The sequence below is a fragment of the Colius striatus genome, chromosome 21 (genome assembly GCF_028858725.1).
Source record: "Colius striatus isolate bColStr4 chromosome 21, bColStr4.1.hap1, whole genome shotgun sequence".
Lineage (NCBI taxonomy): Eukaryota > Metazoa > Chordata > Aves > Coliiformes > Coliidae > Colius > Colius striatus.
The window spans coordinates 7721728-7748780 of record NC_084779.1 but is presented as its reverse complement, the minus strand read 5'-3'; the positions used below and the strand labels follow the sequence as shown (position 1 = coordinate 7748780).

Below are 27053 nucleotides of genomic sequence, written 5' to 3'. Positions count from 1 at the left end.
TTCTCCAATTTAGGCTGCAAACCCAGGTGTGTTTCTGTCTGTGTTTTTGTGGCCTCTGGTCCCTGCCCAGCCTGTGCCCCCAGCTTTAGTTTGTGATTGTTACCCCATACGGCTACCTTAAAATGCTGTTTGCCCAGGCTCCCTTCACTAGTTTGCTGCAGATCTGCCTAGAAACAAAAGGAGGGGAAAAAACTCCTCACATTTCCTTCCCTGAAACCTGGCTACCTAAAGTCATTCCCAACTAAGGGCCCAGTCCTCCAAACACAGCCATGTGTACTCAGTATTAGCCCACCCTGGCAGTGCAATGCAGAACTGATCTATGCAGGATTCATTCCCAAGGATCAATGATTACAAAAGGATCGTTTCATCCCACTTTCTCTTTAATTGTTTCCTCCATCTTCATTCTCTTGCTTTGTAAAGCCAGAGGGGGAAACACCACAGCTGCACAGAGGAGTTGGGATGTCAAGAGTTAAAAAATGACAGTAAAAATAAGAATTATAACTGCCTCTTAAATAAACATCAGCATTACTGATCCAGTTGTTTATGACTCTCTGTTCCAGCCCATTTAACTGAAAAAAGCCAAGTGAAATTAGTGTTTGATGCCTGAAAAGAAATGGAAAGCCATAGGCCTCAGATGAAAGGGGAAGCAGTGAAATAAACAAACTCTGATTACATGGAAGAGGTTGCGTGTCTGCTGAGAGAAATCAGTGAATCACAGGTTGTTTTAAGTCAGGAGACGAAAGAACACACTCTGAATAATTCAGGGAATGAGGACACTGAGACACTTGGAGACCTCAGTGCCACAGCAGCCTGGGAGGGCTGAGGAGGACAGTGAAAATGTGGCTCAGAGCTTTGAGTTTGCTCTTGGCCAGCAATGTCAGCAAGTTCCTTGTGGTCTGGTAGCTTTTGGGGCTTGGAGTGCTGAGCTTGAGTTCAGCATCATGCTAATGTGGTTACATTGTCTTCCTGAGACAGCTGGCTTGTGTCAAGCATGTAGAGTAGGAGACCAAGCTTGGATCCGAGGGATGATGGATAGTTGTCATCTTGGTCTGCCTGTGGCTCAGCTCCCCTCTGAAATCACTCCATAGCACTATCCATTTTAGTAGAGATACCATGAGGATAGGTCAAGCCTGGGAAGTTCTCTGGTAATAGGAGCCCCAAATAACTCCTTTCAGCTCCCAGTGTTCACAGAAGAACTACAATTTCTAATCCTATCTGCAAGGACAGGACCTTCCAACTGGCTTTGTACCTGTTTAGTAATATCTCTGAGCAATCCTACTCCCAACTGCTGCTAACTCAACCTCTTATAATGCCTCCATCAAGGAATCTGCAGCCACTTCCAACCTGCTCCTGGTTTGTGCCTGTTCTTTTTGCTGGGGGTTCTTCAAAACTGGGCTTCCCGTGCCATGAAGACATCCTTGGTCAACATGAACCCCAGCCTAAATGTGGAAGGGGAATGCAGTGGGAGGAAAGGAAATTAAGGCCTTTGATCTGTTACTTCATCTGGAAGGCAATGAGATCCAAATGTTTTTGAATAAACAAGCTGTCAGAGGTAGGGAGTGAACACATCCACATAGATTGGGTGGGGTGCTCTCTGCACGAGCCGCCGTGGAACTGATGTAAGGCAAGCAATGGGATGTGTCCCAAGCATTCCCCTGTGTGGTGATGTAACCTCTCATTTGTCATGTGCCCTGGCTGGGGCTGATCTCTACACATGCCAAGGATGAGTGGAGGCAGACTTGCTGTCAGTCCCAGGATAATTAACGTTGGGAGAGACCTCAGGAGGTCTCCAGTCCAACCTATTGCTCCACGTGGGGTCAGCTTTGGGGGCAGACCAGCTTATTCAGGGCTTCATCCAGGTGGGCTTTGAAACCCTCAGCACTTGTAGGTTGCATCTGAGTAAGCTCTTCCAACAACTGACTGCTTGGAGAATGAAAAATATTTCACCTAGTTTGAACCTCTCTTATTTCAACATGCCCACTGTCTCTTGTCCTCCTACCAAGCACCCCTGCACAGAGCCTGTATCTGTCTTGCTGACTTCTCACAGGTATTGTTAACTTGCTATTAGTGCACATGCCCCCTCCAACCTCTCCTCTCCAGGCTGAACAAGCCCAGCTCCCTGGGCCCTTAACCATATTGCTTCTCAGCAGTAGCTGGTGTCTGGAGGCTGCAGCTGAAGGCATCTCCCACTTCCTTGGTAGCACAGGGAGTGTGTTCTGGGGTCCTCAGACAAGGAGTAACTCCAGTGCTTAGGACTTCTCTGCCTAGTGCCTGATTTCACCCAGTTGCAATGTTTCTGTATCTCTTGCTGTGTTGCTCTCGCTCTTTGGGACCCTGCAGCTTCCTGATCACTGCTTTTCATTTGTCTCAGCCTTTAGAATTTATTTTGTTGACTCCAGTCCTGATGTCTGAGACTGGCTGAAAATAGTAACTCAGTCTGATCTTATCTGCAGCTCTTAGAGACTTCAATTATATCCTCCCGGGACTATCTGTTACTCCTAAGAAATTAGATCTTGGTTATTGTTTTCTTACCCCTCTCCCTGTCCTCATAAACCTTCCAGCTATGGGGTTTGCTTTGATGAAGCTTTTCAGGAGCCAAACTGGACTTTTACAAAGTGTAAGATAATCAGGCATTTCCTTAAGTCCAGCCATGCCTGGATCCCAAAGGCCTTTGATAGCTTTGCTTCACCGTGTCCTGACAAAAGGTCACGTTATTATCAATTCACTGGGGGAGAAACTGAGGCACAGAATAGTTATTAGCTTCACTTTAACAATTATTTCCACTGCATTCTGTTGGAGTAATGGGTATGTAGCACATTAAGAACTCAAAGCACTGCAGGTCATGGCTTGGCAGGCCTGCCTATGGCTACAGACTAATCTGATGGTAGCTTCAGGAGTCCTGACAACATTAAATGGTCAGTCCTTCCTTTAAGGAAAAAAAAGACCAGCCTTGCAGGCTGCATCAAGTCTTCTGCACTAGTATCTTACTGCTTCAGCACTCAAGAGTTGATGTTACTGTGCACATCCAGAAGAGAGAGGGTTCCAGGAGTAACTGCATCTTCCAGCACCTGGTTAAGGAGCTGGCTAACCTGATTCTTGAAATCTGAAGGTGTGGGGAGCATGCTGTCCTCTCACTTCACAGTAGCTCTCCTCTTTTTTGCCTCTTGCTAGGTCACCCCTTTGCCATTCAATAATGTCTCCTTGAGGGAACCTCTCCTATCTGTGTCTCTGCAGCCTTTCACTGCCATGGTCAGCCATTCTTTGCCCTCTGCTATAGAACAAGAAGCAGCAGCTGAGTGATCCATCCCCCCGAAAGACTTTGCAGCACAGTATGCTGGACAGCAAGTCAGAGAAGAAAGACAAAACCCCACCAAACATCTTACTAGCCAGAAGTCCCTATGAGATCAGGGGTCAGGAATGGTAAACAAAGCAAGAATAGCTACAACTTTTCTAACTTCTTATGAAGCTCATATTTGGGGAAATCCTTGTATGGCTGAAGATTCCCCTACCATTTCTTCCAGCTGAACTCAGCAAGATTTGCTTTCAGGGAGAGACACAGCATAGCATTCCCAGAGAAGCCACTTGTTAGAGGTTACAAGAGACCAGCTGCAAATTAGGGCAGAGACAGCTGAGAAAATTGCACACTCAAGAGTAAATACATCAACATCTCAGGAACTACAAAAGATACCAAAATTAATCTAAGTTTGGATTAGCACCTGGCCTCCTTGACCTTAACACACCCATAGATTCAGCCCTGGAGTTCAGCACAGCACATTTACAGGGGTGGTTTTCCAGTGTGCAGAACACTTGTTTTATTGAGGTCAAGGCATGGAAAGAAAGACAAATATATTAGACAAGATAAGATCAGAAAGATTAGACCCAAAACTCCAGTTCTTAGCACCTCAATTGCTGGTATGTTTGCAATCAAGATCTACTATCTCTGGCTTGAGTTCTTCCTTAAAGTAAATATATAAAGTAAATATTTGTAACTCTTGTGGCTAGGATCTGTTCTGGAGAAATGTTTTTGCAGTGTCTTGTGCTACGATGCTTCAAGCCAACTGGAGCCATTTGGCGTTATCCCAAATCAATTGATCACTGGCAACAACAACAGCCTTTTCCTTTACTTAAAAAAGACAGTGTTATTAATTTTCCAGTCCTCTCTGTTGCTTATGTATGGTGCACTTTGCACTAGAGGGTCTTTGTGTGGAACTCCTGCACTTCTCCAACACTTGAGGTTTCAATACACATCATTCTGCTGCCTGGAAAATAAACAGATGCTGTAATAGAATTCACATTCCCTGGATCTTGGCTGTCAAGCAAAGCAAGGAATGACATGGACCACCAGAAGGTGGGGCTTGTGGCCTTAAATGACTAGATGCTCTTTAGCCAGCTTTGTGGAGCAGGTTGCTGTGCCAGGCAGAGGTGATTGCCTTGGCGTCTCCAGAAATCAGGACCAGAGCCACCATCAACTAGTGGGCAGCAGGAGGTGGATGTGTGGGCTTGTGGCTTTTTGAGTTTTCATCAAAACATGAATCAGTGTCTAGATTTTTCCACATTTTTTCCATGTTTTCATTGACACTGATAAAAAAAAGAGGAGGAGAGGATGTGGAAAGTATGGCTGAAGGCTGGGCCTGAGGCAACGTCTGTGACCTGGGCAGGAAAACAAGGGTATGACAGCTTGACAACAGTGCTGGAAGGAGGCCACAGCTGTACCCCTCTGTACCCATAAGGCATAAGTATCCCTGAATCATGGCCTGCATGCACAGAAAGCTTGGCTGATCTGAGCAGGATCACAGGCAGGGCTAGAACCACCTTGAGACACTGGTGTGAGACCTCACCACATATCTAAGCAGTTGTACAGACAAGTCCAGAGACAGGGCCTGATTCTTAGAGCTGCTCAGTACTGCCCTGCAAGTGCTATTCAGAATTAATAAGGACTTTGGAATCTGACTCAGGACAAATGTTTATTTGCCCTGCAAGCACACAGAAGTATTGATGACTCATTTCTTAACCCTGCTTCTACAAAATTCTTTGAATTCCCTACATTTCACCATCAAATGCCAGGTGAAGGTTTCTATTAAAGGTAATGAGCAATTAGTTCCCTACCCCAGAAAAGACTCACAGAAGCTTAAGGGACCTGGAAAGATCATCCAGATCAAACCCCTGCCAGAGCAGGAACACCTAGAGTAGGGCACACAGGAACTCATCCAGCTGGGTTTGGAATATCTCCAGAGAAGGAGACTCCACAGCCCATCTGGGCAGCCCCTTCCCTCACTCTCAGACTCATCTGAGAAGCTCCTACATTCAGTGTTGATACCTTAATAGATTTCATTTCCACATACTCTATAGTTAAGAGTTCCAGGACTCAGCATACACAGACATTTTTTGAAACTCAATTCTTTGAATATTTTGGGGAGCAGTTTCCCTGAAGAGAACTAAATTTGTCAACTTAAATCAATTGTATTTTCAGCTGATGAAACCACAGAAAAACTTGATAGAAAGTGGAGTGAGGGGCATGGAGACTGGGGGGATTTGGTTTTGGCTTGTTCTCTTATAAAAATGTCCACTTCATTGAAAAGTTATTACTCTTCCACCTGCCAATCCTCCCCCAAGCAACAACAAAGCCCTTTGATGTAAAATTGTTGGCCAGTTTAACCACAAACACACACAGACAAGAAGTCATCCAAAGATTTTGGAAAATCATAGCTGCATTTTTTCCATAACAGGCACAGTCAGTTATCTTTCCATAATCCCAAGTTCTTGTAGCTCCCAAACCATGTCTAAACTTCACCATCATACCGACCAAACTGTGGCTCATCATTTCTAGTGAATCTGATTGCTCCTTTTTAGGGGACTTTGTGTTTAAAATCTGGGTCTGCACTATCAATCCTTAATCACACAGAATGTTGGCTCCATCCCCAACAATGCCTCCAAATTTCTGAATTAGAAAACTGTTCCTTTTCTCCCTGATCATCCATTTGAGTCTGTGTTAAGCAGCAAATACTTATTAGAGGACAGAGCTAGACTTCAGCCACAATAGCTGCCTGTCGGCGCTGCTTAGCTTCCTGCTTTGAGGCTGTTTTAGCCAAGGAACACATCCCGTTATGTGCTCTTAAAGGCCTACAGTGACATCTTATGACTGATACGGGTAGGACAAGGAAACAGGCAATGTAGGGAGAGCTCCAAATAGATCACCTTGCTACAAAGGTCTGCTTCAGTGACAACGTGGAAATGATTTGAAATTACCTATTAAAGCAGGAAGAAACTCTTATTTGAATGTTACGAGCTCATTCCATGTATGTGAAAGATTTATTTTGGATGAAACACATTTTTTTTACACATTGGAATACATCTTTTAACTGTAGCAGGGAGAACAGATGGACAATCCCCACCTGGGGATGGCCCTTTAATAGAGTTGAGCCTAATTGTCACCTGTAGCTGATTTGTTGCTTCCCAGCTGATTCCCTGAGGTCAGTAATAAGGAGAGGGCCAATGGGTCTTTATAAAAGCAGCAAGAAGAGCTCTGTGGGGTGGCTTGGCGTTTTTTTTGTGAGGTGTTTGTGCTGTGATAATGGACATCATCCTGTGAAAGTGCTATTGGGTAAATGGATTCTATTTGCAATCTTCCCAGGGAAAAAAGGTAAGGTATGGGAATTGAAAGGCTTGGTTTGGCTCTTGGGCAGATGGTGTTTGAACAGTGCTTCTCTAACAACAGTTGCAAAAGAGGGTGTGTTTGAGTTTAGAGAAGAAGTTATGTATTGCTTGGCTATCTTGGTGTTCTGAGGGGGGTGAAGAGGAAGCTTTCATACTTCTCTGAAAACTTATATTGAATACTTGGTGTTATGAACTGCAAACTAATTTAGCCCTATTTTACTTGCTTCTTTTTGCTATATGAGAGCTTGCTTTTGGGTTAATAACCCCAGCACTTGCTGAAATAACACCTGAAGGGCTGTTTTTAGATTTGAAAGCTGATAATTGCCACTGCAACTCCTTGCTGATCTGTTAAGAGTGCCCAGCTATCCATGAGGTGGGCAAGTATAGATGGAAAGAGAAAGCACATTGTATTTGTATGGTTCTGGCAGGTTTCTTCTGAAAAGAAGAACTTATGATCAGCTTGTGTGTGAGACTTGGAATGTTGACATCAGCTTTCTCCTTGGTTTGAATTCCCTTGACTTCTGGTGTCAGTCTTCTCCTCCTTGCATTCACTTCAATAGCAATTTGATCACTTCTATTGGAACTAAAACATCTAACATCACATAGAAAAATAACTCACCTTAGATTCAAGGTTTTATAGTGAGGCTTCACTACTGAGAACCAGGAGGCTTCTGATCAAAAGTAACAACTTGGTCTTAGTCATCTTGTTCTTCTGGGTTCAGCTTGTTTTATTTAGCTAATAGCAGAGGTGTTTCCCTAGGCTAGAAACCAAAATTTCCTTCCAAGCTTTTGGCAGAAGCAGCAGCAGCAAGAACACAGGCAGTTTAGAGAAGGGACTACTCACTTCATGAGCAGAAAATCAGTGCTATTCAAACTGCTTGTGTCAGAATGATGTTACAAAGCCCAAAATACCAACAACAATGGATGTCAAACTGCTTAAAACACTTCATGACTAAGAGTGGAATCAGGACGCTTTTGAGTCAGAGAAACCCTTTTTCTGACTACATTCCAGTTTAAGTCATGCCCCTATACTTCCACCAATGTAAGATCAGGATAAACTGGTATGTGTATTTAGGTATATATGTGTGACCTAGTGCAGATCCTTCTAGGCCACTAGCTGCCAGGCATTAAGTATTTTTGTGTAGATGCTCAAGACTGAGCCAATCCTCTGTGTCTCTGGGTGGCACAATAAAATGAAAGTAACCATACTTGTACCTTTTCTTACACAGAACCAGCAATCACCTATACAGTAAAAGTCTTTTAATAAAAATCACAGCACACAGATCCCTTGGCCAACAAAGGCATACATGAGAGGACATAAATACACAAACAACACGCTTATGCAATTACCAAGAGTGTTCAGCATCACAGATAGCTTCAGGTTTCTAGTTTATTCCTTATATAAATGCTGAGCAAATAAAGTGTGTGCCACACCCCACCCCTAAATGGTCAAGTGATGTGGCTGCAAAACATGTGCAATTGCATTCAGTTGTTGAGAACACCCTCAGCATGGTACCGCAGGCTAATTCCGTTTCATAAAGGCACACTTTTGTAGTATCCTTCAGCTTCAGGGAGGCTACAAGTAACAGGCTGTTCTGTTTCCAAGTTTTACCAGACATTACCTAAATAGTCTGTATTAGAAAGTAATAACTGGCATATTATGTTGGCATAAAGTAATTCCAGTTGCAAGGTAAAAGCACATCTTACACAGGTACATGTAGCAACAGATTCCAGTCTTGCAGGCAGTGTGTTCTAAATCAAATACATAGCAGAGTAGGTGTTGACAGTTTGTCAAGCAGACAGCAATACCAAAACCATATTTCAACTTGGATGCTGGAGCTGAGCTGAACAGAAGCTAATAGAAATGCAACTCTTAATCACCTTCCCCGAGCTGCCGGGCTTTTAATCACATCTGCAAAGTTAACACCTTGCCTCCCAGCCCCCAGATGCTGGTGTTAACAGACAGGGAATACAGATGGAAAGGCTCAGAAAGGAGACTTTCAATGACAGAAATGTAACATTTGTCAAAAGTATGAGACACAGAGGCTGTATTTGAGCAAACTTCACATGAACAAGGCTAGACATTCAGAAAAGAAAGTATTCAGTTACGGGAATAGTAATTTCTAAGTTGGGTTTGGCTTTTTAAATGGAACTGTTTGTTTAGGATGGCAATTGGTGTTTTAGTTACTCATTTTTACACACTAAAGTAAGTCATGTTGCACCAAAAAATCTCTAGAACACAAACCCAACTTTCTAGCTGAGTTTATGCCATGGTCAATTTTAAATATCCCAGTATCAAGTCTTAGATATGACCCCAGAGAGGGTGTACCATGAACAACTGATTTATCCACTGTATCTATTAGCTCTGGTAGAATGCCAAATGCCTGATTAGAAAGAATTTAAATCAATCTATAAATAATAACAAGGCTCAAGAGTGTTACAGATGAACTCAACAGGGGTCCTGAATGGAAGCCAACACCAACAAGGCAACTGTGACAAGTCTCTAGGCTTCTCATGAGTAACACAGTCTAATATCTAGAAAAGCTGAGGTGTTTTTTCCCCATCCCAACAATAATATTACAAATGCAAAGTATTTATCAAGAGAACTTGGAAACCAGCAGAAACAGCACTTAAAAAAAAAGTAAAAGCCCAACATATCACTAACCTACTGCCACTAACAATGGCTACAGAAAAGATCAATCTGTTCCTAGATCCTTTTGTTTTCACTAAGGCCCACAACAAAACTTTCACTCCAACATAGCTGCTCTGAAGACCAAAACCTACTTAATCTCTTAAATGTCCACCCAAATGCTGGACCCACTGAAGTCAGACTTGTCCCCCTGACTTGTGAGATGCAAAGATTACATCATGGTTTTCAAGTATAAAAACATCATATGTTAGGCAGAAGAAAGGACAGAAACAGGTAAGCTGTACATTCTTACTAGCTTGAGACATGCAGCAGATTTGATCTGCAGTTCAGATCCCAGTATTTTAACCAATGGCTTGTACACCAGCAGATTCAAGCACTGCTTGGGTTGTGATTCTCATGGATCTTACAGTACCTCCTTAAACAAATTTTAAATGACATTGATCTATCTTATTTTTCCTACATATAATAAATTCTCAAGAATAATAAATAAATACCCACATTACAAGCATTTCATCACATATATACACACAATACTAGTGAACTCCAAATGGCAAATAGATTATCTCTTTAAAATGCTAAAATCCATTTAAATTACCTGTCATCTTGTTAAACTCTTGTTCTGGAATAGTATACCTTGCTGAAGGGCACATCTGTCTGTCTGTCAATACATAAGCATGCATTAGAATGGACACATGCTAAAGTAACTTCTTTTATTCAGCATCATAATTTATCTTTGTGCTAGAACAAAGTCAAAGATTTGTTCAGGTTTTTTGAAACAGAGAACTATCACCCTCTGCAAAAGACACTTCTTAAGCCTCAAATCAATCCAAATGAGAAGAGTAACAAAACAACCCATCCTTGTTCCTTTGGTACTAAATTGCTAATTTAAGAAGCAAAACCACAGAGATATTGGTACCCCTTTCTTTTTGTCTTTGTAGTTTGGCTCTTCCTACAGGTGGGAACAGACACTGACCCAGGAAGAGGAGGAGACTGAATTGTATGAAAGTGCACTGTGCAACAAACAGTAAAACTGAGAATTAAGAATGCCCTTCAGGCATAAAAGTCAAAACTCTGCTTAGACTGAAGGATCTGTAGCTGACAAAGGTTACTGGAAGTCAGTAGTTCTGTGCTAGTACTGGGAAAAACAAAGTATTCTGTGTATTAGAGCACCTGTCATTCAAAAAGGAGTTACAGGCTTCCCTAAAGGGTTGAAGATAACACAGTGAAATTGTGTAAGTGATCTGTTTTACAGCCAAGTATGTCCTGTCTGTGTTTACTGTTCTATACATCCGATGCTGACAAGCTCTGTCAGTACCAGAATTGTTTGTAGTGCAGACAGGACTAAGGGACATAATCCCATTTACTGACATATCATTTGAGCAATTAAGAGCACCTAAAAATTAGTTACTAGTTCCACTGAAAGCTGCTATTGGAGAGGAGGGAATTCACACAGACTAGCTTCAGGCATTGAAATGTGACTGTTGGGAGATTAGTCTCCCTGGATTGCAGTGCACATCCTGAAGAGAGACAAGGTTCTCCTCAAACAGGAATTTGGGGGGTGGAGGAGCCTATTTCTCTTGACTACATACAGAGCTTACCTTCTTAGCTGAGGTACCTACCTTAGGGCAGTCTTGTTTGAACTCTGAATAGCATCCACTGATCTAATCCTGCCAAGTTCCATTTTATAGAAGTATTCCAGAGCAATATAAATCTGAAGCCAACAAGGTCTGACTTTTTAGTAGTAACATTACTTACTGTTGGGAGGGCAAATGTTTCTTCATTCACAGTGTCTTTGGAGGATAAGCTAAGAACAACACTATGTCTAACAAGTGGAGGCTAGCTTTGGAGCATAACTACTTGCCTCCAAAATAAGACAATATATTCTATACCTGCCAAGTAGCAAAACTTGTCCACTTTTCTAAATACAGACTTACTCCATAGCTGCCAGATAATTTATGTACATGATGTCCATAAAACAACAAAAAGCTTAAGAGACAAGTTACACAGAAGGTCTAGTAATTCCAGTCCTGTGAATCAGAGCACTTGCCAAACTCTCCCCCTCTTCTAATGCCAGTGTCCTAGGCAAAAATGTTCCCTTCACTTGACTGCTTGTCAATAACCAGCTACCCATTCCCACTGGCAATAACAGCTGATTTGTGGCCCCAAACCTTGCTAAACTGACACTTCTTCCTTGCCAAGAAATAATGGCAGATGCTAGTGTCACAATCTTACAGACAGCATGAAGTCTGTCAACTTCAGCAAATATATCTTATAATCTATTAAAAACCTTCCAGTATCTTTTCATCCAAGTTATTGCCCCTACATTTTCTGTACTATCCATATTTTGTAACCTACTACTTGCCTTCAGTCCTGTCACATGAACCTTTCCATGCTTTTTGTCATCTGATTCTCTTTTTTGAACATCTCTGTGTCATGCCACATCAGCAGCTCTCAGGAGTTTCAGTTTCATTTATCATGGCATAACGCATCGTGCAAAATCTTTTTGAGTACTTTTTAAGCCCTAGTTACCGGGATTCTCCCCAGGTAACAGTAACCAAGCTCAGACAGTCCATCAGCAGCCTGCCTTTTCCTTCCTCAGACTTTCATGGGATGCCATCCTTCCTTTGGCAACACTGTGAAGGAGGGACTCCCCAGTCATACATGTAGGAAAGCCTGAGCTTAACCTCCTCCTTACAGAGCTTTCCTTCTTTAGCCAGGGTCTGGTGCTTTTCCAGCATGTCTTCGATGCTTTGCTTATGAGTTACTATGTACTTATTGTTGCAACCTCGTGACTTATACTCGGTGTCAAAGCGAGGGTCATGCACTCTCTTCACATCGATGGGAGCCAGCCATACCCCCAGGGAGACATCTTCACTCTGCCACATGTTCAGGTAGTCTCTGCTAAGACGCAGATAGTGCACCAGATCTGCAGAAATCACATAACCACCACCCAGAGCATATGGTAGATAGTAGTCACAGAGCACCCAGGCGCTCTCTTTCCATTTGCCACCAGATTTCACTCGGCCACGGCCAGAAAAGAAGCCCCAGTAGAGGCGACGCGGCTCCTTGGCTCTCAGCTCTTCCACCAGCACATCCAAGCGCACAAAGGTATCGTCATCAGCCTTCAGGGCGAACTGGAAGTCAAGGTGCAGATCCAGCCAGACGTAAGTGGCCAGCACTTTAGCAGTCAGGTTCTCATAGGAATCCCGCAGCTCAGGCAGGAGGAGGAGGTCTCTGTGCCGGCTTTGCTCCAGCTCCAGGCTACGCAGCTCCTCTGCCCCGAGCCCCGCCGTACCGATGATGAAGCGGCTCCAGATGTCATCGTGAGGAGGACGCCCGGCGGCCGAGAGCCACGTGCTGCGGATGATGCTGCGGCGCTCGCTGTACTTGGGGCCGCTGGTGATGAGCACGGCTAGGAAGGCGGTGTCCTCGGGAGGGGCTGGCGGGGCCGCGGGGGGATGCGCTTCCCTGGCACCCCGCGGTGGCGCGGCCGCGGGCTGGTTGTGGGGGAGCCCGCGGGAGGCTGGCAGAGGACGGAGGCCTTCGGAGGTGCACTTGGCCAGGTAAAGTAGGACCACGGCGAAGAGTGACAGGCCGCCCAGGCCTAGGGCCGTCTTGTGGCGGCACAAGAGGCGCAGCAGCTTCATGGCCGAAGGGCCTCGAGGGGCCGAACAGCCCCAGCCACAGCCCCCTCAGCGATTTAGGCGGGAACGCCAGGAGCCCCGCCCTCGCTTACGGCTGCCGAGCAGGGACAAGCTTCCTGTAGGAACCCTCACCGCGCTTCGCCGTCCCTCAGGGGTGGCTTCATGGCTCCTTCCCGCCTTCTCCCCTTGTCTTTCGGGACGCGCCGGCTCAGGGCGGGAGGAGGAGCGGCTCCGTCCCCTCCTGCGGGGCCTCCGGCGTGGGCTCGGTGCGTGCAGCGCCCGCCGCTCCCCTCGCCGCCTGCCTGGCGGGGGAAGGGGGAGGAGGAGGAGGGGCCGCGCCCTGCACCAGCTGACCGCACACGCCGGCGCCTTGCGGCAGCCATTTTGCAACAGGGCAGGCGAGGCCGGGGCGGAGCCATTTTGGCTCTGGGCGGGTCGCGCCAGCAGCTGGTTTGGGTCACGGCAAGGGAAGCCGCGGCAAGGGCCGTTTCAGACTGGGCTTCGTCTGGCTGTCCAAGCCCTAATGGAAGCTTCGGGGCATGGCACTGCTGTCGCATTGTGGCACGGGAGAGGACGTAGTCTGGTGAAGGTGGTCATGTGCTAGCTGGCTGCTGATTTCCTGAGCATTGGCAGCGGCGCGTTGTGTACAGAAGGCGATATTTTAAGGGCTCCCAAGCGAACTAGATGAACGATAAGCACAGAACTGTGAGCATAGCTATAGCCAGGGAAAGGGACCTGACAGGGACTCTAAGAGTTCCCTCACGCGTGGAGGAGGAGAGCTGCTTTATCGCTGAGGTAAGGAGGAGCACGGGAGCAACCGCGTTCAGCTTTTTAGCGCACTTTGTTGTTGTTGTTTGAGAGGGGTTTTGTTTGCTTTCCCGACTAAAGGCTCCGGCAATCGCGACGGGCGCTGGAAGGAGGCGGGGACGGGTCCGTTGCGAGGGGCAAATGGCTGCTGCCCGGCCCCAAGATGGCGGCCCGCGGCCCTCACGCGGGCGCTGCGCTCTGACGCAGTTCCAGCGCCGCGGCCGCCTTCCCTCCGCCCGCGCCGCTGGGCTGGGGGCCGGGTCGTCCGCGCCGCCTGACGCTGTTCCGTGAGGCGCCCTCGCCGCCCGTTCAGGGAGCGGGGCGAGGGGTGACGAGGCCGAGGCCGCCCAGCTCGCGGTCTATCACGGGTCTGGGCCGCAGGAGGGGACACTGCGAGCGCTGCGGAGCTCTCGGTGAGTGCGGGTGCCCCCGTTCCTGGAGAGGGGTCGGGCCCGCCGCTGTCCTTCCGAGTTAGGGTAGGCAATCCTGCCCCACTCCGGTGGAGAATTAGCTGTCGCAGCTCGGTCTGTGACCCTCGGCGCTCTGTGTTTTGGGCTGTGGTCCTTTTCCCTGTCCTTGTCTGCTAACTCTGACGTGGCAGCGATTTTCACGCACCAGCAAGCAGGTGACGACAGGTCCTGCCCTGGGGCTGCGTTTCCTGCCGGCTGTTTCCTGTATGTTCCTCTTTATGTGCTGGCACTTGTATTCCCCTCAGTCAGCCCTTCCTAAAAGGACCTTTCCGTCTGTCTGCCTTTGTAAAGGGTTTATCTGGTAAACTGTCGTGTCTGTTACTGGCTGGGAAGTGCAGTGCTGGTGTGGAAGGCATTGCCACAGCTGAGCTTGGGCTGCATATTCAGACAGTAAATGCTTCATGTGCTGGTTTGACTTCACAGCAAAGTCTTGGATTTCAGTTGTCATGTCAACTCATGCAGTAACACCAGAAGAGAGCTTTCAGAGCAGAACTAGGCCATTTAAAGTGTTATCTTCCAGAGTCCTCTGAAAGAGGTTACAGTTGTGCTGGCTGAAAACTAACAGAGTACTTTCTTGTTGTGTATTAATTATTTAACAGGTTTCTTTATTCTTTCACAGTAAATACTTGTGTGTGTGTGTGTGGATTCTTCTGAATTTTAAGAGCTATTTTATTAGTGACATACTGTTCTAGAGTTCAACTTATATGTGTGTTTTCTTTTTTCTTGTTTTTAGATCATTCAGTCAATTCACAGTAATTTAATCAGCCAATATTTTGAATAAAAAGGACAAAAAAATGATGTCAAGACAGGCCTTTCTCTGTGGTTTGGGATCTCTCTATTTGTCCCTTCTGTTTGTATTTCTTCTAATGGATGTTTATGCAAGGCCTGCAAATAATTCAGCCCTCAAAGAAAAGCCATCTGACAGTAAAGATGAAAATGAGATCTTGCCCCCAGATCACTTGAATGGGGTCAAAATGGAGATGGACGGACACCTTAACAAAGAATTTCATCAAGAAGTTTTTCTAGGAAAAGAGATGGAAGAGTTTGAGGAAGACTCAGAACCAAGGAAAAATAGGAAGAAGCTCATGGTCATCTTTGCAAAGTAAGTTGTGCCAAGAACAGCTGCCTTCTCTGATCTTCAGAGTGGAATTTGTAATTACTTCTGTGATATTTAAGAACTGCATTGTCTTCATGGTGTTACGGTATTCCCTGTATAAGCCATTCTCAGGAGTGAGAATGCATGTGTTTGAGTGTCAGGATTAGTGGACAGGATTAGTGCTGTGGTCTAGTACAAGTTATGACAAAACACCCTGTTCTGATGTGAAAAAACCTACATAGCCTCTGAAGGTATGGAAATTAGCACCACTTTTTGCTGGTTGCTGTCTCAATGAACAATTAGTCACACTTATATTTTAAATCAAGGAATCAGGAAGAGCTTCCTTAGGGGTAGGATGCCCATGCAATGAATGAGAGTTTGTTCCAGTTATGTTGTAGCAGCTGTGTGCTCTGTTGCCTTACTGTAAGTTTGATTTCAATTGGAAATCTAAGTTCCTCATTTATTATTTGGTCTTATATTCTATATGGTTCTTATTTTCATTTTTACTGTGAGCTCTGCAAATAACCACAGAGGAAAAACACTGAAAAGACAGTGGTAAGGGAAAAACAGGGACAAACAGTGGGTCAGGATGGCAAGCAAAGTAATAGTTGCTTTCTTCTCATAAAACTCGCTAGGAGATGCTAAGTGTCTAAAATGTGAGGGTTTCAAACACAGGAAGGTTAAAAATAATTATGCCTAAGTGCACATACCAAGAGTTCAGAAATTGATGTGGCTTCATTAAGTTAGCAGTGTTGTTAACAGTTAGTTCCTCAGAACTTAGAAAGAGAAAAGAGAATGAGAAGGAAGCATGAGAACACAAAGAATAAAGCTTATTTTTTTAGCCTTTTCGAAAACTTCATCTAGTTTTTGGTGTAAGAGCATTTACTTTTAGACATGAAAGCATTTTCCTTTCTATAAAGGATGTCTCGTGCTTACTAAGGTTTGTGGCAGGTAATAAACTGTCAGGTGTTGGGAGGCCAGTGAACAGAACAGCCACGGCAGTCAGAGTCAGTGCGTGCTTCGGACACTAGGTGTCAGAATTGACTTTGCTTGCATCTTGGTAATGGAGGATTAATTTTATTAGGACAGCTTAAATTACTCTGGTGCTCTTAAAGATGGCATGGAGATTCCCATATGCATGAGTTAAAATGGGAAGGTTTAATAACCCTTCTCTTCTGCAAGGTTTTCATTAACAGGGAAAAACCCCACAGTTATAACATTGGATTTGTTTTTTTCTGATGTCCTCTTGAGTAAAGGCAGCTAAAGCAAACAGACAGAGTGCCTTGTAGAGTAGAATCCTTTATTACTGTGTGTGCTATTCTGACCACTCACTCATTGGCAGGATATAAACACAAGTGTTAGTGCTTAGAAGGTTTCGTTTTCTTTATTGCTTATCTTTATTGGAAACGTTAAACTAGTGGTTAGTAAGTTGTCATTCACAAATTGCAACTCTGTTTCTGCCTGTTTGTTATGAAAGAGGTTGTCTTAGAAAGCTTAAAGCAATTGGATTCAAGGTCAGCATCACTCAGATACTTCAAATTACACTCCATAGTTTAGAAACATAGCAAAGCGTTCTGAGGAATTTGATTAATTTCTAGACATACACTTAAAGGCTGAGTGAGATGAGAAATGCTCTGGACTGTGAAAAGCTAGTAAGTCACAGACTTCCAGATGCTTTGGAAATACTTTCTTTGAACACTTAGAAGTGACATACAATGTGTCTTTAGTTAATGAAAGCTGGTGTTCTGCAGTGTGCCAGCATGATATCAGGTAGTCAGTCTAAAGCACAAATAAAGTAGAAACACGGAAGAGAAGCTCCACAGGCTGTGCTTTTCTAGGCAAGTTGTATGTGACTGAAAGTACGAGTGGTATTTCATAATTCTGCATTTCAGTTTCTGAAATCACTGTACTTGTTTACAGAAGTGGTTTTTACAAGTTAGTCACTATTGCCTCCTTGCCCTGTGAAACTAGGACATGGTACAGAACATTGTGAGTGCATTGTTTTAGTTTTCATCCCCTGGCAAAGCTGAGTGGCCACGTACCTTCAGGACAAGAAAAACCGTGAGAGGAGCTTACTTGAGATCTTTCTTTCTTGTACTTCTCATAATTGAAAAAAACCCTCATTGGCTATAGTCTCCTTTTAAGTAGTTTAACCTAGAATCTGTTGATTTTTCTCTTCTGCTGGTGGTGTAGTTTGGCTTGTATAGGTGCATATCGATGGGAGGGAAGGAGGAATGATGTTGAAAGCAATCAAATTTGTTCGTGGTGATGTTGGTTTTGCTACATCAATGACATTGGGTACTAGAATTCAGGTTGGTGAGCTTCTAAGGGTTAGTTATTTTGTAAATGAAGTTTTAAGTACTGGACAAAACTGGTAAGTTGAAGTCCAGAGTAATGTGCAAGCCTTTGTCAGGGTGTTTTTGTGGTGATGGAGTTTGGAGGTTTTTGGAAGTTGAATGTTCTTCTACCTTTTACATTTTGCAGATGTTTTTTAGCTACTTTCAGCCCTAGTTTTGATGTAAAAATTGAAATCTTTGGTAGTTTTGGCCTAAGGAGTGTAGAATGTTAAGTGTTGAAGGGAAAATGCTTTGTCTTCTCACTTTTCACCTGATAAGTGCAAGGTGCTGGGAGTGGAATTTAACCATTTTACTGGTTCTTACTGAAAAGTTGCTAAGATAGCCCATGCATATGTATGTGAACTCATGTTTAAAGCCACTAATACTACATTTATTAATACAGCTAATTGTTGTAGAAGGCGAGGTGCTAGGGCTATTTGGCTTTAAGCTTTTAACATTTAGTTGACATTTAAAGGCAAATCACACATTTACAAACTTCAGTTTCAATAACAACACTTCAGTGACACAAATAGATTAAAAAGCCAGATTCAGGCTGGGGTTTTTTTGTTGTGTTTTTTTAATTTAACAAGAGTGGTTTTCATAAACTTTAAAGAGAGTTTTGATGTGTTTTCAGTTTTAAATATTGTTACATCTTCTTTTCTTTTTTTAATAAATGCTTAATGATATGTTCAAAAACCCCATCAGGTTGCACTTTACTGGCTTTGTGTTTGTTCTCCAACTGTAACTTTTATCTTAATTTTAATGCAATAAGCATTAATGGAATTGATAGAGTAAATATGTCTTAATACAATAAAGCAGTATTGGTAGTACCTAAAGGGAAGCAGCAGGTTGTCAGATTGGTCAGGTAGAAAAAGTTCTGTAGCTTGATAGCACTGCCTCCTTTGACAGAACAAAGTGAGCCTCATAACAGAGGACCAACATACATGAAGAGCTTTTAAATATGTGAAGAATTCAAAGCTATCAGCTGCTAGATATTAGCAGAGATCACAGTGTAACAGAGGAAGCTTGAGGGTTTTGGGTTTGGTGGTTTTTTTCCCCATTTTCAAGTGCTACAGTCAAAGTATGAAATAGTTTGAAAGTTCTTCCACTGACAATGCTCACATTACATTTTCATTGTTTTTAATGGTTACAACAGCTGTGATGTGATCTAGGCAGACACAAGGAGGCAGCTTATCAAGAGCCAGGATGTTCTCAGTGATGGCCAATGATAGGACAAGGGGCAATGGGCACAAGCTGGAACAGAAGAGGTTTCAAAGAAACACAAGGAAAAATTTCTTCACTGTGAGGGTGAAGAAGCACTGGAAGGGGCTGCCCAGATGAGTTATGGAGTTTCCCTCTCTGGAGACATTCAAACCCAGCTGGATGAGTTCCTGTGTGACTTAATCTAGGTGGTCCTGCACTGGCAGGGGGGTTGGACTATACGATCTTTCAAGGTCCCTTCCAGCCCTTAAGATTCTGTGATCAAGCTAAAAAGGAAAGATAGATTGAGAGGCAGTTAATGGTTTGAGGGAACATTAAGAAGAAGTTTTTTAAGTGGTGAAAGTCTGCAGCAGCTGGAAGTTGCCAATGAGCCCGAGTAACATGAATGATATATTTTGGTTTCATCTACTTGAAAACTTTATTCGGAAATGTGATATTGAAATGAATGAACTTACAGCAGAGAGATGCATCCCTGGATGTTTTTCACTGAGTAGTAGCCCAGATGTCCTAGTTACTTAATGGCTAACTTGCTACTTGTTTTACTCTGTAGTTCAAAGAATGTGCAACTTCTCAGAGAGAATGATAAATATAATTTTTCTGTTGCAACCTATGTTTGTTATTATGGAATAAAGTAATCACCTGAGACTCTAAATACATATCACACCTCCTCTCCTGTGTCTGATTTACTGTTTTATCTGTAGGGTAGATATAAATAATGATAAAAAGATAGGTGCCAAGGAGATGCAGCGTTGGATCATGGAAAAGACAGATGAGCATTTCCAGGAAGCTGTGGAAGAGAACAAAATGCACTTCCGAGCTGTGGACCCTGATGGTGATGGTAAGATGAATAGTTCCTCTGTCTCCTGATGACATTAGTTGCTAGTGGCCAAACATACTGACTGCTCTTGAGATGTGCTGTGACAAAATCCAAGTTCCTTTGGGCTGCATGTAATCACAGTAGTTTTTATTCACACAGGAAGACAATAAAGTAGTAATGTGCTCCAGTCAGTGTCATGGTTCTGTGATGACTGCCATGTTATTTCACTTGTGGTCACAGGAAACTGTAACAGGGTCAGTGGCTCTGCCAGGGATAGGGTGAGGATGGTGACATAAAGAGGTTATTTTCACAAGGCCTGTTTGGTCTAAAGAAACATGAAAGTGAATCAAGTGATAGTTTTTGTGTTGCTATATATAAAGCTTAGTGTGATGCTTATTAGCACATAGTTTTCTGCAGGGAAGTTGGACTAGATGACCTCTAAGGATCCCTTCCAACCCCTACCATTCTGTGATTCTGTGCAAAGCTTGTCAGTTAAGCATGCCATGTCATTTCTGAGATACAGCTCTTTCTTACAGGCCATGTATCCTGGGATGAATATAAAATCAAGTTTTTGGCAAGTAAGGGCTTTAACGAAAAAGAGGTTGCAGAGAAGATCAGAAACAACGAAGAGTTGAAAATAGATGAAGAAAGTAAGTGCAGACTATTGGTCTGTGTCATCTTTTCCTTTACTTTCCTAGAACCTGAATGTCAAAACTGTTCTTAATGCAGGGTGGATGTTGTAGTTGCTTTTCTGTATCTATAGCGACGTCAAATGCGTAAGACACGGGACAAAAAGTGCTAGCATTCTTTCCAACTGAAAACTGCCTTCCCAACGTTCTTGATGTAAACACTCAGCACTGAAAAAACATGCCTGCTTATTTGTTACTGCCTGTTGGAATAGTTTTCAGTTACTTATGTTTAACAGTCTGCTAAAATTCATCATACTGGTGGTGTCTGTGGACTGCTGTTACGAGGAACCGGGTTATAGCTGCTGTAAATGATTCCTGTTCTAAAATTGGGAAGGGGTGTCTGTGCTTCCAAACAGTGTTGTGCATAGATATACACCCTGAGGCACTGCAAAGTGCACTGGAAGTTAGTAGTAGAAGGTTGCCTAGTGATTGGTTCATCTAAGTTATCTATAGAGATGGATTGATTCTTCAGGTTAGTGAGACGGATCATTTCTTCCTTACTACTTTTGAAACTTGCATTTGAATCTGTCCCTATGTAAACGAGGCAACTCTTGACAGAGTAATCTCCCTGTTCTCCCCCATGTAAAAGTGTTCAAATTTACTGTTAAGTAAAACAAAGAGCCTTAGCCTTTCCTTGCAGGAATTAGTCATTTTAAAGAGGGTTATGTTATATTTTCCACTTATCAAAAGGCAACTGAAATGCAAATGGGCCTTTGAATTTTATGGCAGGGAAAACACCTGTGCAGCGTGCTCTGTGACAGGATGGTTAGTGGCATTTCACAGGAGTGCTTGTCAGAGAAAAGATTTGCTGAGTAAGGGAAGTGTATATATAATCTTTCTACCTAGGTAGCAAGGCTCTTTTGGAAAAATCAAACAGGTTATCTGCCATTTCCTGAGGATGACTGGCACAACTTTTCATACTCAAGTGTAGTGTAAAAGTACTCATCTTTGGTCCTGTATAATATCAAATAACTGAATATCTGGGTCTTAAGGCAGGTTCTTAGCTTTTTGCAGAGCACACTACAGTTTGAATGCCAGGGCAAGACTAGGGACACAACTTTATTTAACTTTTAAACAGATAACACCATTTTCACCTGATGACTGACAGTTTTGTTGGAAGCTGAGTAGGAAAGGTGGACAAAGGGAGATTGACTAGTGACTTCTAATGTTTGAGGTTGACTACACAGGAAAACCATAAGCAAGTGATTTGATTATTCTGTGTTTACTGGTGTCCTTGATATAGATAAAACTTACCATTTACAAACCTACCTCAAGATTCATATTAATGAAGGCTCTGAAGGATTCATTTACTCTTCACAAAAGAACATTCACAGAAGACTGAACTAGCGACTGACCTGCAACTAGCACTTCGAAAATGTAGATATGACTGTTTTCTTTTCCTGTTGTAAACCAGCAACCAAAAGCATGCAGGAGCTACTTAAGACATGACTTATAATAACTAATAATTCATTAGCTGAAGACTCTTCTTTCAGAGTGTTTTGAAAACGTGTGAGATGCAAATGCTTTAGATGTGTGTGTGTGGATGTATTTTGCAGGTAGTGGATGTGCTACTGACAGTATTTTTTACTAGTGTGTAATTTTGAAAATGCTTACACCGCACAAAGAATGCACAGGTATTCTCTTCTGGTTTGATTACGGTCAGGACCAGTAGGTGCATGCACATGAATTCATGTTGTTTGTTGCAGAGTGGGGTTTTTTTTTCTCTTCAGATCAGATACACAGTTTTAGCGGAAACTCGTCTACAAATGAACAATTCTCAGTTGAGTTGAGGAAAAATGCACTTCAGATCTGCTTGTGTGCGTGGTGTAAGGTGAAAAGAAACAAGTGGAAATGTAAAGTGGCTTTGGTGCTGATTGTTTCTGTTTGTACATGTGTACTTCAACTTGCTTCTGCTCCTTGCAGCAAAAATATTTTCCCTTTAATAAATTGTAGTGATAACTAAAATATAAGGTTTAGGTCTGAATTGAAAGATTTCTGTTGGTAGTGTGCTTCAAAATACAAAAAGAAGCAGCAGAACAAGTACTGCAAAAAGCTGGATTATTCAGATGTCTGTACCAGAGCCAGCTGACAATACTTTCCACTGGATGTGTTGAAGTTTTGACACAGGTGTAGCTAAATGTTTATTTTTGTCTCTGAGTTCACTTGTTTGCTTAAAGAATCTTTCCTGTTGTTTCAGCACAAACTAGCCAAAACCTATTGTAGTTTGTCTCCTTTCGGCACCACTTTTGCTGGGAGCTGAACTGAAAAATAACTGGTTCATAAGTCATCTGGACTAACAGGGGAAGATACATTTTAACAACTTGAACTAGGTTGAAGGTGACAGCATGAATACTTCTGTTAAATTTCTAGCACAGGAAGTTTTGGATAACCTGAAGGATCGGTGGTACCAAGCTGACAACCCACCTCCTGACCTCTTGTTGAATGAAGAAGAATTCTTATCCTTTCTTCATCCAGAGCATAGTAGGGGAATGCTGAAGTTCATGGTGAAAGAAATCATCAGAGATTTAGGTATGTCATTTTAAACCACACTTCTTGGGAGTTATTTACTTGCAAACCATTTTATTGGGTAGATGTTGGTAGGGTTGCAATGGGTAGATGTAGGTAGATGTTGCACATCTTCTTTGCTCTGTTCTACACATCTTCTAATGTGATGAGTAAGAAAACCAAACAGCACAAAGCTGACATCTCTGTGGAGTTGTCTGTGCACTTCTTAAGAGTAGATTTGGTCTCTGGTTGTTAAAGACCAGCACAACATTCTATAATAGAAGAGTATGCTGAGTACTTCATAAAAGGATCAACTGACCCTACTTCACACTCAAGTGCTGCTGCATTGTAGGGACACTGTGGCAATAACAGAAAGATCTGATGAACAGCAAAATGTAGTAAGCTAATTTGATGTCACCGTTCCGTCGGAAGGTGCTTTGTACTTCCCCAGTCTGGCAGCCATGTACAGTCATGAAAATGGAAAGAAATGTTTGAGGCTTCTAAGAAAATACATGTTGATAAAGATTCATAACTATTGACACATATGGGGTTTTTTCTATTGAGACAAAGTGAACTTGTAGAACACCTGGCTTGAAGATTACTCTGATTTTTGCTGTCTGTTAATACATATGAAGAGTTTCCAGTGATGCCCGAGTGTGTGACACACACAGCCAACATAACTCCAGTACACAGTCCTTTATGAATGCTGACACAGGAGGAAACTGGATACAGCTGTAAGAAAATGTCCCTTGCAGTAGATTGTTGAAAAAATAAACAATGCCAATTAAAAAACCCTCAAAAAATCCCAACTTGCCATCTGCTGTGTCCCTCAGGTCAACAAAGTGTTTTGTGTAGTGTGTTGGGTGTATGCTCTTTAGCCTTCTAAAATGCTGTGTGTGTGCCATAATACAGAGAATTTTTCACCAAACCATCTCTGACATGAAAGAATTTCTTATTTTTGGTGTTCCTGAAGCAAATCCTTTTCAGTTATTATGTACTTCTGTTGCAGATCAAGATGGGGATAAGAAACTTACCCTCTCAGAGTTCATTTCATTACCTGTCGGTACTGTAGAGAACCAGCAAGCTCAAGATATTGATGATGACTGGGTAAAAGACAGAAGGAAGGAGTTTGAGGAGGTCATTGATGCTAACCATGATGGTATTGTCACGATGGAAGAGTTGGAGGTAAGTCTTCCTCAAATAGTCAGTTCTAATGTTTTTAAAACCGATGTTTTTTTAAATACAGAATTGAAACTACTTTGGGGAATGTGAGATCCAAAAGTATTTGTATTGACAGCACAGTGTGTGTGTCTATTTACAAACCTTTGGATTACAGAGTTGTTCTGTGGTGCTTGCAGATAGTGTTGTTATGCTTTTTGTTAAAGAGGAGGGGGAGTTTTCCTAGCATAACTGTTATTCATAGGTATGCTTTTAGGGATTTTTTTGTCACATAGACACTAGTGTGAGTATGGAGTGCATGTCACAGGCTTCACTAGGTGCACTAGTTATTGGGACAATGAGTCATACTTTCAGTTGCAAAAGGAGTAACTGACAACCTGGATAATCCTTAAAAAACCCAACAAAACCAGCACTAAAAATAAAACAAAAGAAAAACGGAACCTATCACCAGCAAGCCCTGGGGCCCCAGGAAGTGTCAGAGAACTCTTGTCTTTTAGAATGGTTTTCTTCTTTTATAAACCAAATTGTTATTTTCAAGTGTGATTCTAGTTTGTGGCCTTTTTGGACTTTGGTTTGTTGAAGTAAGGCTTTTCTCTATTATTTCTGTCTGCAGAAGACTGCAGAACAAAACAAAGTATTTTACCACCCTATAGCTGAGGCAGTTTTGTGGCCAATGAAAGAGTCTCATGGCTCATTTCTGACTCTGTGTAAGGCTGTACTTTGACCAGCAGAATTCAAACTGCAGCACAGGCAGTTTGTGAAAAAGAGAACCTCTAAAAATGTTGCTCTTGTCCCTGAGACAGGATGAATGTTAAGGTTCCCAACCTCCTCAGTGTGCAGATATGTGGGTATGAACAATAGTGGTAGTATGGATAAACAGTTATGTCATGACTTGGGCAATGTTAATAGCCTTTTAACTGAGAATTTTCTATTAAAATAGCTGTTCTGTCTGAGCTTTGTATATGTTATATGCACATAGACACACACCTATGTGTCACATCTGCTGGATATAAATGGAAGATAATCTTTAGTCTTCTACATGATGAAGTAAAGTTCACTGCCTAAAAACTTCTTTTAATCTACTTCCAGTTAGGTGAAGGAGCAAAATGCTTTGTTTCTGACACTTCTGATCTCTGAGATGTCTGCCTGCTGGCTTGAAACAGAACAAGAAAGTTCTAAATTGAATGTGTTCTAAGAAGGTCATGTCTAGAAACAAGAACATTTAGGTCATACAGATTGATAGTGTGCCACTTTTTAACTTTGAAATGGTATTTCTTCAGCAGCACATTTGATAGTGAGTTGAGTTTGCACACAAAATGTCAGAATGATTTTTATTGTTGATACTGACATAAACTAAGCAAATCTGCATTTCTGTTAGACCAGCCAAGGAAGAAGTGAGGGGAAAAATAGCTAGGAGATAGATGTAAGCCTATTAAAAATATGTGCTGACACCTTTTTGTATGACTTATGTTCACTTCAGGATGACTTCTGTTGGTCTCATGTTGAAGCTTACATAAAGCTAAGGTTGATAATTCTGATGGGTGGAAACCTGTGCTTAGTGACATGAAATTGTCTTACTTGTTTTAGGAATATATGGATCCTATGAATGAATACAATGCCCTAAATGAAGCAAAGCAAATGATAGCAGTAGCAGATGAAAATCAGAATCATCACTTAGAGCTGGAGGAGATCTTGAAATACAGCGAATACTTCACAGGCAGCAAACTTATGGACTACGCACGGAACGTCCACGAGGAGTTCTGACCCTGCTCAGTCCTCAAGAGCTCTGAAGCACTTTCTAGCTTTCAAAAAAAAAAATCCAACTCCCAAACAGACCAAGAGTTACTTTGCTGCTATCTGTGTTATATGCCTACAGTGTTTTGTCCTAGACTTAAAGAAAGCTTCCGTCCGTCCGTGAGATCTACAGCTCTGTTGCCGTTGGTATGAGGGGAAAAGCGGCCCGTGAATAATGGGGCAGATAATGGACAGTTTGCCCTGGCTTGTACAGTAAATCCAGATGAAGTTTCAGCTGCTTTTGGTTAATCATAGTTGGAGGCTTCTTGGTATTTAACTCCTCTTGTTGCCCTCATAGCTGCTGATCCATTGGAATCACAGATAACACTGAAAGATGCTCATTTCTGTAAAGGGAATGGTGGTTCAAATAGGTGTGTTCTGACCTCATGAGGATATCTGTATGTAGACTGATTGGCTCCTCTTCCACTGTTTTCTTGAGATATCTCAACCTGCTTGTGTTGAGAATTTAATGCTTTCTCCCTCTAATTCCTGAGCTATCTTTAGGAGCTGTGGGGCACAACTTAAACGTTACAGAGAAACTCTTCTGCTTTTACTGTAAAAAGAAAAGAGGTTATGTGTGACAAGGTTTATGTCTGAAACTGCACTGGAAGAGACTTGAGGTTGCTTACAGCTTCAACTTCGTTCTAAAATGCACCAATGGGGAAGGATTCTTTGTGGACCTGAAGGTGTTGGACAGAGCAATGGGATTCACCTAGGTGTGTGATTGCTACTTAACTAAGATCCGTTGCTACAACTAGTATAATTACTCGCCTTTGTGCAAATTAAGGATGCTGATGATGCTGATGAACTCATGAATGATGGAGCTGGGGGAAATACTGGCTTTGCTTTTGAACTGCTTTTGCCGAAGCAATGTACAGTCAGCGTTTGGGGAGCTTTTTGATCAGTCTGGTTTTGGGTAATCTCGGAAAGCGACTTGTAACACCAGGGTCATATCCACTACTGTCTAAAATAGAACATTTATTTTTACTCTGGTTCCATCTTTACTGTAAAAACCCCCTTTCTGAAGGGTTGTCTGAAAATCCAAGTGAGATGTTATATTTGATTAAATTTATTCTCTTAATATAATGTAAACCTCAGCATTGCTGTCTGTTTCTCCTTCAGTATTCCCTCTCCTTTTTTGGTGTTTTGGTTTTGTTAAATGGCTTGTATCAGGGTCTTTTATATACAACT

General features: G+C 42.7%; 3 protein-coding genes across 18 annotated transcripts in view; 2 read left to right on the top strand and 1 right to left on the bottom strand.

The window, feature by feature from the left end:
- Positions 1-7917: 7917 nt before the first annotated feature.
- Positions 7918-14463, bottom strand: B3GALT6 (beta-1,3-galactosyltransferase 6). The gene is made up of 2 exons (XM_062012748.1): positions 9900-14463; positions 7918-8406 (listed from the first exon to the last, which is right to left on the bottom strand). Exon 1 carries the CDS (start codon positions 12949-12951, stop codon positions 11908-11910), a length of 1044 nt encoding a protein of 347 aa, XP_061868732.1. The 5' UTR covers positions 12952-14463; the 3' UTR covers positions 7918-8406; positions 9900-11907.
- Positions 13346-26954, top strand: SDF4 (stromal cell derived factor 4). Of its 2 annotated transcripts, none has more exons than XM_062012746.1 (7): positions 13346-13743; positions 14959-15327; positions 19580-19716; positions 20232-20345; positions 22755-22913; positions 23899-24074; positions 25656-26954. In XM_062012746.1, the coding sequence occupies exons 2-7, from the start codon at positions 15020-15022 to the stop codon at positions 25830-25832; spliced, it is 1071 nt and encodes a 356-aa protein (XP_061868730.1). In that variant the 5' UTR covers positions 13346-13743; positions 14959-15019; the 3' UTR covers positions 25833-26954. The 2 variants fall into 2 exon arrangements, with proteins under 2 accessions (XP_061868730.1, XP_061868731.1); XM_062012747.1 differs by lacking the exon at positions 13346-13743 and adding an exon at positions 13922-14168.
- TNFRSF4 (TNF receptor superfamily member 4) overlaps positions 26494-27053 on the top strand; it is a 53381-nt gene continuing 52821 nt past the window's right edge. For all 15 annotated transcript variants that reach the window (XM_062012738.1, XM_062012739.1, XM_010203982.2 and 12 more), the window contains exon 1: positions 26494-26578. In XM_062012738.1, the coding sequence (XP_061868722.1) occupies positions 26512-26578 (67 nt within the window). In that variant the 5' untranslated portion in view covers positions 26494-26511. The remainder of the gene's footprint in view (positions 26579-27053) is intronic.